Below are 12,460 nucleotides of genomic sequence, written 5' to 3'. Positions count from 1 at the left end.
AAAAGAGTTGTTGTATCCCCAGTAAAAAAATAAATAAACGTGAAAGACCAAAAAAAAATAAGTATAGCTGTAGCCGCTGCTTTCCAAAACTCAGACAAATGAGGGCAGAACAATCTAAGGGGTGAACAGCGCTGATCAGCAGACATATAAAATCAAAACCTTTTTATTAAGTTTGAAAATAAAGGTAATCGCCAAGGCATACAGGAGTCTGTTGATGGTCATACAGAGACTTGGATTTAACAGCTGGCAATACCTGGAGGCTGGAGCCGCATGGATGACACGGGCTCAGGGAAACCCGGCACAAAGCCGTTGAACAAAGAATACAGAAGTGCCACTGGTAGGGGGCCCGTCCAAAACTGTGGCCAGGGGTCCGATGGAGGGGGAACCAATCTGCAGGCACAGGAACTGTTGGAGCCAGTGTACAGCAGCCGCTCAGACTGTGTACGATGCCCGGAAATGACGTCACAGCCTGAAGAAAGTTGGCCAAGGGAATACGAAGACTATATGGGCAAACCCTCCTGCTGTGGTCGATCAGGAGCTGCTGATGCCAAAGGAGCAGTGTGTCACACAACGCCAAATTGCCATGTGTGCTCCTTTTAGTTGCCCGTTGTGCTGTCTATCTCAGAATCCAGAAGATGCAAAAGAAAGCCAATACACAATGGATGTGGGCTCTACCTGTCACCATACTCGCTAAATTGTTAATTAAGACTAATGCATGAAACATACCACGTATACCTCTCAATTTTTTTATATACAAACGCGCGCAATTGTTGAAAAATAATCGAATCTTTATTCGATATATAGTAAAAATGATTACTCAGACAACCTGCTGCCCCAACTCCACTCATCAAACCTTAATCTGAAGGTATAGATGACTATACATATATAATAGCAATTTCTTGCGGTGGGCCACCAACGGAAATATCCAAATAATTGATGAAAAAAAGAATGATGAACAAGAAAAACTTTCCAGAGGACAAATGTGGTGGTGAAAGCCCACTTTTGCAGTTTCAAACTGGTTCTGCTTCAAAGATGAAAATTACAAACACTTTGTCAAATCATGGTGCTGAAGATTTCATAGATACGTGGATATAATTAAAACTTGGAAACAGAATGTACATTCTTTTAATATAGTTGACAGAAAACTGGCGGATTCACCAAACCATAGAGGTGGTGACACAGGGGGATGGGGGACAGTCATCTGATGCTCAAGGACTGTTCACACTGCTCAACCCCAGTCAACTCCCTTAAACTGATGAATTAATTGGTGCTTGGTGTGCAGACAAATATCTGCTGGTCTAGAGGAGGTAAATTAACTTGTATTAAACATATCTGAATTAGATTTCCGTTCATAAAGGGTACCTGCTCACACATGTTTTATCAGAATGCAAGTAAATAAACTTTCAAAGCATGACATCCAATCATCAGCAAGATATGTCCATGATTACTCAGCACTGAAAGTCCATAGTTCAAAAAGTCTCTATTAAAACAAATATATTTCCCATATAGCCAATGCAAAAGGGTTTAAACTTCAGTAGATGGAGTATAAGTCGCTTGTCAAAAGCATGCAGTATAAAGATTCCTCATAAAGGAAAGTTCAGTACTTATCAAATAGTTTGAAATCCATTTCATCCAGTATATCCAGTAAAAACACTGAACAGGTCAAAGGTTAAGGGAAATCCTGTATTCTCTTCAACCATCCTGACAAGTCCTCCAATATGCAATGACCAGTAACTTCCAATAGAACGATTAGGATTCCTCTCCCAGTGGAAATCAATCACCTCCCAACGGATTTAGTCTAAGTCCAATTGAGCAGGGCTACATGGTTGGAGTTCAACTGCCAGCCGCCACCACCACTTTACCCAGTTACAAAGCTTCTGAAGAATTCCGAAAAAGTAAAAGCTCATCCTCTTACAGGCTGCGTCAGAATGTCCTAATTCCAGTACCAAAATAGGGACAGGTTTTTACTCTCAATTTCTTAGTAAAACAAAAAGCTGTTGGTCCCTTTTTAACAGCCTAAAGGTGAAATTTGCCCATCGGATACAAAAATAATTGTATGGAATCGATCCATCAGTCAGAGCAATTCTCCAGCACAAGTGCTTTATGGCGACCCTAGACCTTTGGAATACATACCTTCATATCCCCATAAATTGTGATTTGCAAAGGTGTTCATGCCTAGAGTTAAAGATGGGGGTCAACAATTCACCATTTTCAGAGCAGAGCCCTTGCCTTTGAGAAAATTCTTGGGACCGAGGAACGCTGAAAGGTGTTGGCGGAAGCACTAGCTCTACTGAGTTTGCAGGAGATCACTGTTAAATCTAAAGAGAAATATTCCATCCACCTAATAGGTGGCTAATGAAACTTGGTTGGCTGATAAACCAGGACAGGTCGAATACAGCTCTCTGTCCCTTTCGTAGGCTATATTCTGGATTCCAAAAAGCAAAACATTCCTCTACCAACATAAGATTGTAAAGATCAACTCTGTTTTGGCCTCTGTTAGCCAGCTTCTATAAGAACTGTGATGCCAGTCTTGGGTCTAAGGACAGCAAGCTTTGTAGCAGTTCCAGAAGTTACGTTTCACCATAGACTGTTCCAGAATTTTTGACTAGGCTTGGAGAGGTGATCAGGAAATATGTCTTGAGATGGCAGGGAGTCTCAGAAAGATATATTTCTACATTTACAGAAAGGTATAGAAGAAATTTAATTCATGGATGAAAAAGATGACAATTTAGCATTTTACATGCAAGTACCTTTTTAAAGATCCAGGTTGCAGCACTAAGCGTATTTTGGCATAGATCCTAGCTGGAAGATTCTCTTAGGTGTTTTTAATGCCTTGTCTCGTAAGAGGTCAGCCTGGATCATGGCATGTCCTAATTGGGATTTGTCCTTAGGCTTGTTAGGGAGTAAGCAGTCTCTTTTGAGCCAATTACGGAGGCCACAATTAAAGCATCCCATGCTTAAAACTATTCTTGATTGCCATCGTTTTTACCCGCTGAATAAGTGAGCTTTCAAGCTTGGTCTATTAACCACTTAAGCCCCGGACCTTTATGCAGCTAAAGGCCCAGGCCAGGTTTTGCGATTCGGCACTGCGTCGCTTTAACAGACAATTGCGCGGTTGTGCGACGTGGCTCCCAAACAAAATTGACGTCCCTTTTTTTCCAACAAATAGAGCTTTCTTTTGGTGGTATTTGATCACCTCTGCGGTTTTTATTTTTTGCGCTATAAACAAAAATAGAGCGACAATTTTGAAAAAAATGCAATCTTTACTTTTTGCTATAATAAATATCCCCCAAAAACATATATACATTTTTATTTTTTTCCTCAGTTTAGGCCGATGCGTATTCTTCTACCTATTTTTGGTAAAAAAAAAATCGCAATAAGCGTTTATCGATTGGTTTGCCCAAAATTTATAGCGTTTACAAAATAGGGGATAGTTTTATTATATATATTTTTTTTTTTTTCTCCTTCTTCGTGACTGCGACATTATGGCGGACACTTCGGCCAATTTTGACACATTTTTGGGACCATTGTCATTTTCACAGCAAAAAATGCCCTTCAATTGCATTGTTTATTGTGAAAATGACAGTTGCAGTTTGAGAGTTAACCACAGGGGGCGCTGAAGGAGTTAGGGTTCACCTAGTGTGTGTTTACAACTGTAGGTGGGTGTGGCTGTAGGTCTGACGTCATCGATCGAGTCTCCCTATAAAAGGGATGACTTGATCGATGCCGCCTCCACAGTGAAGCATGGGGAAGCCGTGTTTACATACGGCTATCCCTGTTCTTCAGCTCCAGGGAGCGATCGCGAGGGTGCGGCTAGAAACGAATAGCCGCGCCCTTGTCCCTGATGGCTCCCCACGGGTTTCCGACCACCGCATGTACCGGGGGGGGGTCCCGATCGGACCCCTGACCCCGGGAAAGGCGGGGACGTACATGTACGCCCATATGCCTGTACGTGCCATTCTGTGGACGTACATATACATGCGGCGGGCGTTAACCGGTTAAAGAACTTTTTTTTTTTTTTTGACAGTTCAGGAAAAATCTATTTTGTAAACAAATAGATCGAAGATTTCTCAAAGATTTTGTAAACTTTCCATAGGACTCTTTCTGTTTTGGATCCATCTTGGAATGTCAAAAGATTTTTACTGTCTTACCTTGATGCAACCAGACACTCGTTTATTGCAAGCTTTGTTCATACCCTTTGCGGGTAGACAGCGTTGGTTCAAACAAGTTATTTCAGAATCTTACAAGAGTATGAATTCTACTGCCTGGTTGAGTGCACAATCCACTAGAGCTTTAGCAGCTCCATAGGCAGAAAGAGCTGGTGCCACCTGGGAGCAAATTTGGGCTACTTTCACACCGAGGCGTTGGTGGCGTCGGCGGTAAAGCGCTGCAATTTTTTTTTTAGACGCTAGCGGGGCACTTTTAACCCTCTAGCGGGCAAAAAGGGTTCAAGTCGCCCGCAAAGTGGTGCTGCAACAGCAGCGCTTTGCCGGCAGTTTGGCTCTTTAGGAGCCGTGTATAAACCGCTCCCACAGCGCTGCAAAGATGCGGCTTGCAGGACTTTACCATCCTGCCAGAGCACTGCTTCAGTGTGAAAGCCCTTTGACTTTCACATTGGAGTGAGAGGAGAGGCGCTTTACAGGTGCTATTTTTAGCGCTATAGCGCCTGTAAATCGCCTGTGTAAAAGCAGCATTATTCACTAACTACTGGGTGGTGGTATTAAGTCAAGATCAGACCTTGGGGTGTAAGGTCTTCCAAGCAGTGGTCCCACCTTGGCTTGTAAGTTCTTGGTCATCGCTGGGGTTGTCCTGGAAGATGGCTGGAGAAAATCTGAGTTATGCTTAGTGGTTACTCCTTTTTCCAGTGGTCTTCCAGGACAGCCAAGTGCCCACCCCAGGATTCTGTTTGATGTTTTTGTTTATATTTTTCAGAGCCATCCTGTGGTTCTCATGTGCCTGGAGGACCATCTTTTTAAATCAAATCTGGAAATTTTTCCTGTCCTGGGGAAGAACTGCATATTTCAGTATCTGAGGTAGTACTGGAAATAGTTACCAGTAAGCCTAACTCTGGTTTTCTACACTTCAGACAAAACTTGTACATTTTGAGTTGCTTCAGCTCTTTATGGAAGTAGAGTTGTTACCCACAATTAAAGAGTAAGGAGGAACCTGATTTTAAACATTGTGCATATTTAGTTTTCCAAGCCAATATTTTATGAAGAAGCTGATTACTACTTACCAGATGGTATGGTATAAAATTTAGAGGGGTTAAAATCAGGGATACCTTTTCCGAAAAAAAAAACACATCTAATGCTAGAATTGCTTTTTTTACGGTCAGGTTTTCATTGCAGTCTTTTGTCTTTGATGGAAAGATTTGCCCTCTTGAGTGTGCTGTATTGCATTGCTGTCACTGGCATAGCCAGTGACCAAATCGTTGGAGGAAATCTTCCAAGGGGGACACCATTTACAACAGCCGCTGCTTAAGCCTGAAATTCTCCCTACTTGGGGATCTTGTGTCTGACGGGAAGTAAAAGAAAAAAAACCCACCAATTGGAATATATAAAAAACAAAATTGTGAATAATACATTTACTTAGGTTTCTAATTTTCCTTCTCGTTTGTTTTTAGACATCAAAGAGGAAGCGTGGCTACATTAAGAACAAGCTGACACTGAAGAAAGGCAAGAAATCCAGCAAGAAGACTGTTTAAACCAACCCATCTCATAGGACAATGTCCTTGAGATAACCAGTCTTTGCCTTTAGATGAACTCATGTTTATCAGTGACATGAGAGTACAGAACCATCTTTGGTCCAGAATATTGTACAAAATTTTCAGGCAATGTCTGATTACAAAATATATATTTATTGGCTTATTAAGAACAGCTGTTTTAGATTTGTAATGTGAAGCCAGACAGACAGTGCTGTTGACCACGAATAACAGCAGGTTTTTTTTTCTTTCTCCCCCATGTTGTTGTTTTTGGTAAATGATTTTCAAATCCTTTTGACAATTTGGACTGATCGCACCAAAGAGCCCTCTAATTTGGTTATTGGCACATGCATACTTGTCAATTTTTTTTTTTTTTTTTATTAAAAATAAAATGAAACGTGAAACCTTGAGCTGCATTTTTCTTTACAACACTCAGAGGAGTCTGCATAGATGTAATTTGTGGCATCTGTGAGTGGCCCACTTTTTTGCCTGTGACTTGTATTATAAGATAAAAAGCATGAGTTCTTGAATAAAGTCATATTTTGTTCCCTAAAGCTGTTTTTTCCTCCTCTTGAAAACAATGAACGACGCACAAGGAATGTCAATTTTTTTTTTTTTTTTTTTTTTTTTAATATATATCTAGTCAGGGATGTGGGTGTATGCTATAACTGCTGCTCTATTTTATATGTGGACAAGTAAATCACAGTGAATGAAAACTGTCTAGGCGAAGATGTACAGCTAGGGCATAACCTGTTAAATGATTTCACATGCCAGTTGTATCCATTTTGTGCAGCCTGTCATCTGCCTAGAAGTTGGTAATATCCTTGAGGCAAACGTTACGAAGTGCCTCACCAATGTTCCTAATGAATTTGGTATGATCTATATATATATATATATATATATATATATATTTTTTTTTTTGGTTGCTTTATACTACAAAGTAGCTGCTGCTTTTCATGGCTGGACTTTAACTATTCTGCCCTAAGCCACTTGGCTCTCCCCTGTGACAGATACTTATGGCCACAGATATTTACGTCATTTAATTATAAAGGTTCTACATGCGATCAATACCAATGGCCTATTTTTTTTTTTTTTTTTTTTATCCTAGCAACTTGAGGGATTTGGTTGTATAATTTAATAAGGGATACCTGTTATCTACTTAAAATTTAACCTCCTAAGCCAAGTCTGTGGCCATAATTCAAGTGAACTCCTCCTGTGTTGATGGCAAGTCCATCTAAATTCTACAAAGAATTAACCAGGCATAACTTCATGTCTCAGCTATGCTCTGATAGTGTTATATCATACTATTTTATACATCTAGATGTATACATAGGGCGGGAGGAATGAAAAGAGAATGCTGATTATGTTGAATGTTCATATCCAAAATCCTGTTAGAGCAAACCGCTTATAATGTTTGAATGTTTACACATTTAAAAAGTTGACAAGTATACAGACGTCCACTTTTTCTAAGTCTGAGATTATATTGAGGGTAAATGAGCTAGAATGGAATTTTTGAATTCATCTTAATTTTTTGGGGTTATTTTTCTTTATACTTTTTTCTCTAGTGCATTTTTTTCCTCATTTTTTGTTTGTTTTTTGTTTTCCTTTTTAAGACTAAAATTGACAACTTTGTCAATGTAATGCACTAAAATGTACATTGGGTTGAACATTTTGGGTGATCCTTCTGTGGCTTTAGACATTATGCAGACTTGAACTTTTCATAGCTTGATGGGTATTTTTTTATTTTTATTTCTGAGTTAATGTTTTATGTTAATTTTGAATATATTTCAAGCAGAGTTGTACTACCACAAATACTGGACTATCCTGTGTTTAGGATGTATGTTTTATAGTGAGATGGAAACGTAAAGAGGTTAGACACAGCAATTTCTCAGAAAAAAATACAATCATTTCTTTTCTATTTTTTTTAATATATATTTTGTTTTTCAAGCTTGTGATATTTTTACATACCATAAAAGCTGCATTGCTGTGAAGCATTTGTATGCAGCTCTAATGCCATTACAACATGCTGGCAATCTGTATATTGGATTGAAATCTTTGAAAATAGAAAACAATAAAATTTAATTAAGGTTTTATGTTAAGTGTCATGTTTTGTTTCTAATCAAATTATTTGAACGGCCAACATTTAAAATTGTGTCTGTCAAGTTTGACAGCTATTGATGGGTGATTAGACTAAATAGCGTTCCAGGGTAGTTTTTTCTTGTTTAATCTATACCCAAAAAAAAAAGTACACACTTTATTTTAAAGATGTTTATTGAAGAAATGGCATGTGAAGATACAGTCAAACTGGAATAATTTACTTTCAAATAAAAAAGAAATAATCCTGTGTTTATCATTACACTTTCTTGTTTTGTTTCATTTTTTTATTTGCATTTTACTTACAAAGAATAACTGGTGAATTGGGGTTATTTAATAAAATAGAAGAAGCCAAATGCAGTAGACCTACAAAAATAACTGGTGTCCATTTTATAATTATGCTTTAGTAAAACAAAGCCTGGTTGGAAGCTGCAGATTACTGCACTGAGCACTTCCCTTGCATCATTTAGTGAATTAGTCTTAACTAATTTGGGGCTATAAAAAAATTAAACGTATGTCAACCTAAAATCTAAAGTCAGAAATGAGGCAACGGTGAAGTAACTGTAAAAGGAAGAGATTGTGCCAGAGGGGTAAAAAGTGACCATTTAAAGCAGTATTAAACCCAAAAGGAAACATTATTCACCATGTAAAAAAAAAAAAAAGCCTAAAAAAGCGAATGCAGCTGCATCTATCCAGCAAGTCTGTCGAGACCCATCATTTTAACGATGACAAGTGTGCTAACAGTGGTCTGCTTTTATTTATGTAAACTCTTTCTCTCAAAAGAAACCAAACTGTTGCTGTAACTAAGGGTTAGCTGGAAGGTGGAGTTTGAATTTAATTTGTTTAGTGTGCTAATGTTGCTGTCCAAAGGTTGTCTTTGTTTCTCTTCCATCCAGAGTGTAGCCACTCTAAGGCCCAGTTCACACTGGTGCGACATACGCTCTGACTTTGTGAGCACATATTGCATGACATGTATAAATTAATATGGTTCTCTTAAGAGCTGTCTTAACTGGTCCGACTTTGAAAAAAGTTGCTGCACTACTTTGGTCTGACTTCAGATCATTCCTTATCATTGATTAAAGTCAGATCACAATCTTAACTGATCCAACTCTGGCATGTGACTTGTGCTCTAAAGGATCTTGAAGGGGAACCCCACGAAAAAAAAAAATGGCGTGCTGTTACCCTCCTCAATTTCATACTAGGCCGTTCAGGTCTGGTATGGATCTTTGAAGAGAAACCCTACGCCAGTTCCCCCCACTCATTCACCCTAAAAAGTGTCAAATAAAACCAGTTCTTTATTAAAGTAGCTTCAATGTGTCTTCTCCTCCCTCCGGTTCTTATCTTCCTAAAGGGCCTGTTATTGTCTGATCCCGTTAATTGAGGTTGCATGAAAGTCGGAGCGCAAGTTGTCCGACTTCTATGTCGGAGCAGTGTGAATCTGGCCTAATACAGGAGGTGTTATTGGCCAAATCTCCAGATAAGAGGGAAGATAGCTTAAAGAAATAAAATAAATGCAGCCACAACATCGAATTAGTAGGCTACAATGTTACATTTATGGTTTTGGGCTTAATACCGCTTTAAGTTTCTTAACAGATTTCCTGTTCTACCAGCTGCCGCCAGCACTCTCCTGCCGCCAGAGTCCGTCCCCAAAGACTCTGCGCAACTTGCTCTTCTAGCCTGAAGAAAGGTTGAGGACGTAATTCACAGGAGTTGTATACTGCATTGAAGTTGGGAGTTTTGTAAAAAGAAAAAAAAAAATGAAAGAAAAATATTCAAAGAGATACAATTGTGTGTTTTTGCTGTATGTGATTTTTTTTTCTCTTATGAAAGTTTTACAAGATTATAACCTATTTGATATTTCTTTGTACTTTTTTTTTTTTTTTTTTTTTTCTTGTTTTATTATTTACAAATCTGTTAGGAAGCTCATTCATGGCATATATCTAAAAAGCATGCTAGGCGATCTAATCCAAAAGCTCAGCACTAACGGCATGCTTGGTATTGGCCCATTATAACGTACTGCACCTAATTCATGGAAGCCTTACAACTGTTTTTATGCATGTATTTGCCAGCACCTGATGGATTGCCGAATAGTGTCCAAAATCTTTATTGAAGAGCGATCACATCACAGAAGACATAGTGCAATGTTTCAGAGCCCCGTCTAACCCCGTCGTGGCTCTGAAACGTTGCACATGTCTTCTGTGATGTGATCGTTTGTTTTTCAATAAAGATTTTGGCTGCTAGTCAACGATCTATCGCATGCTGGCGAATGTGATCGGTGAAGTCTCTAGTTACACCTGGTTGTTGCTTCATCACCTGCTACTCCTAAGCCTTATTCAGGGAAGTGTGGAATGTGAATATTACCACTAATGGTTCGAACGCATGCGACCGTTTGGGCTAATCCAGACACAGACTTGTAAAGAACAAGTAAATCAGTGCTTCACTGACACAAGCCGTAAAGACATCCATAAAATGGCAGAATAGTCCATTGAAGGGTGGATGAGAAAGACAGTCACTGTCAGTGCCTCATAAAGGGTCTGGAAATACCTCCTAGGCATGCAACAAAATGAAAAGGGTGCCAGATAAGTATGGGGTAAAGAAAAAAAAATACACTGGTTTATTGCAGCCTCACTTACATGTAAAACTCCTGGGTGCTGTTCACATGGCTAGTGTGGTGGACAAAGCAGCTTTAGCAAGCTGGATGGACTGGTGCATAGCTGTGGAGCACAATCAGGACACATTGCAAGGAGTAAAATCGACAGCATCTCAAGCCCTCACATGTGCTACTGCCAGGAGACCAAGGACAAGCAGAGGGGGTGGGCTGAAAAGTGTCTCCTTCATCGGGCAAGCCTGCCTCACAGAAAAAGGATGGCTTAAAAGGTGTCAGCATGGCGCACTAGAAACCGATCAAAACCAGGTGGGCAGCGCCAACCACATAATGGCCAAGCTGGACTGTCAGCAAGGTGAAAACAGCCCAAAATAAGCATTATGAAGAAATAGAGGAGATTACATTTACAAGAAATAAGAGTGGAAGCAGGAGTATACTGCCACACAGATTCCTGCTCCAGTCCACCCAATCGGCGTATAGAAAATGGTGCACATACTATATAGAGGACTTTAGGCCACAATCATGGCGTTTGTTTCTTTGGTCAGAGACATTCACACCAGTGTAATTTTGTAGGGCTCTGGCAGTGCTCATCCCGTTCCGCCTTGCACAAAGAAGCAGATACCGGTCCTGCTGATGAGTTAAGGACCTGTCCCGCTCTCCTGGAATCTCCTCCATGCTCTTGAGACTGCTGGCAGACAGAGAAAACCACCTGCCAATGGCAATTATTGATGTGCCATTCTGGAGGCATTGGACTGCATGTGCAACCTTGATGGGGTCCAGGTTTTGCTTCATGTGACCAGTATTGACACTGACCCTAGCCAAATGTAAAACTAATGAAAAACCATCAAAAGATGAGTGGGGGAAAAAAATGTCAGTGGCTTCACCTGTAAAACCATTCCTGTTTTGGAGGTTGTCTCATTGTTGCCCATCTAGTGCACCTGTTGGGCATTTCATTAACACCAAAGCAGCTGAAACTGATTAACAAACCCCTCTGTTACTTAACCCACCAATATTCCAGGAGTTTAATTGGCTTGATGCTTATACTCCTTAAAAAAAAAAAAAACTTTATAAGCTGTGTATGTATGTAATATATATATATATATTAGAGTGTGTGTTTGTGTGCAGTGGACGTTAACACCAACAGGAGTGTCTTCTGATGAGATGGGTTGAATGCATGTTCACTGCAGTTGGCTAAAGAAGTAGAAAGCCAAAACTCGGTTAATTGTTTCCGTGACACAATACGGCACACATATCAGAACAATGGCATGCATGGGTGTCGTCCATGAAGGAACCCTCTCCTAAAGCCCATACAACAAAAGCCTGCCTAGTGATGAGACCAAGATTAATGTTTTTGGAACTGATGGCTTCAAAACTGTATGGCTTTGCAAAAGGTGAGGAGTACAAAGAAAAATGCATGGTGCCTACAGTGAAACATGGTGGTGGCAGTGTCCTACTGTGGGGCTGCATGAGTGCTGCTGGTGTTGGAGAGCTGCATTTCATTGATGGTATCCTGAATTCACGGATGTACTGCTCTAATATTGAATGAAAATTTGCTACCATCACTCCGTGCTAGGGTTGCACCATTGCCACTTTTTTAAGTACAAGTACAGATTTTTTATTCCCCCCCCCCCCCCCCCCCCCAAGTACTCGCCAATACCGATTTACTGAATATATATATATTTTTTTTTTTTTTAAAGTCATGTGACAGTTTTCAAAGCACAATACAGACTGATATCTTTATAATTATGAAGAACTGTAACTCAAGACTATATATATATATATATATATAAGAGAGAGAGAGAGAGAGACTGTTTATTTACTTGTGACAAATTTGTAAAAAATAATTTTTAGAGAACAGGTTTATAAATAAAAAATATGTTTTACAACAATAAAATATATTAACCACCTCCCACCAGGCCACTGCACATGTACGGCCAGGTGGGCGCTTACTCCTGAGTGTAAGTTCAGGAATGTCCCTCAGAAGGAGGGCGATTGTGTGCGCAGCGGCATAATCCAGATGCACTTGTGTCACCTGGACACAGTGTATCTCTGATCGTCAG

General features: G+C 39.8%; 1 protein-coding gene across 1 annotated transcript in view; it reads left to right on the top strand.

The window, feature by feature from the left end:
• The window catches only part of STT3B (STT3 oligosaccharyltransferase complex catalytic subunit B), a 190,091-nt gene extending 182,034 nt beyond the window's left edge, over positions 1-8,057 (top strand). Inside the window, exon 16 of the mRNA XM_040353087.1 lies at positions 5,624-8,057. Within this exon, the coding sequence (XP_040209021.1) occupies positions 5,624-5,704 (81 nt within the window). The 3' untranslated portion in view covers positions 5,705-8,057. The remainder of the gene's footprint in view (positions 1-5,623) is intronic.
• The last annotated feature ends 4,403 nt before the right edge of the window (positions 8,058-12,460 follow it).

The sequence above is a fragment of the Rana temporaria genome, chromosome 5 (genome assembly GCF_905171775.1).
Source record: "Rana temporaria chromosome 5, aRanTem1.1, whole genome shotgun sequence".
NCBI lineage: Eukaryota > Metazoa > Chordata > Amphibia > Anura > Ranidae > Rana > Rana temporaria.
The sequence above is the reverse complement of the archived record's forward strand: the minus strand, read 5'-3'. Positions and strand labels throughout refer to the sequence as shown.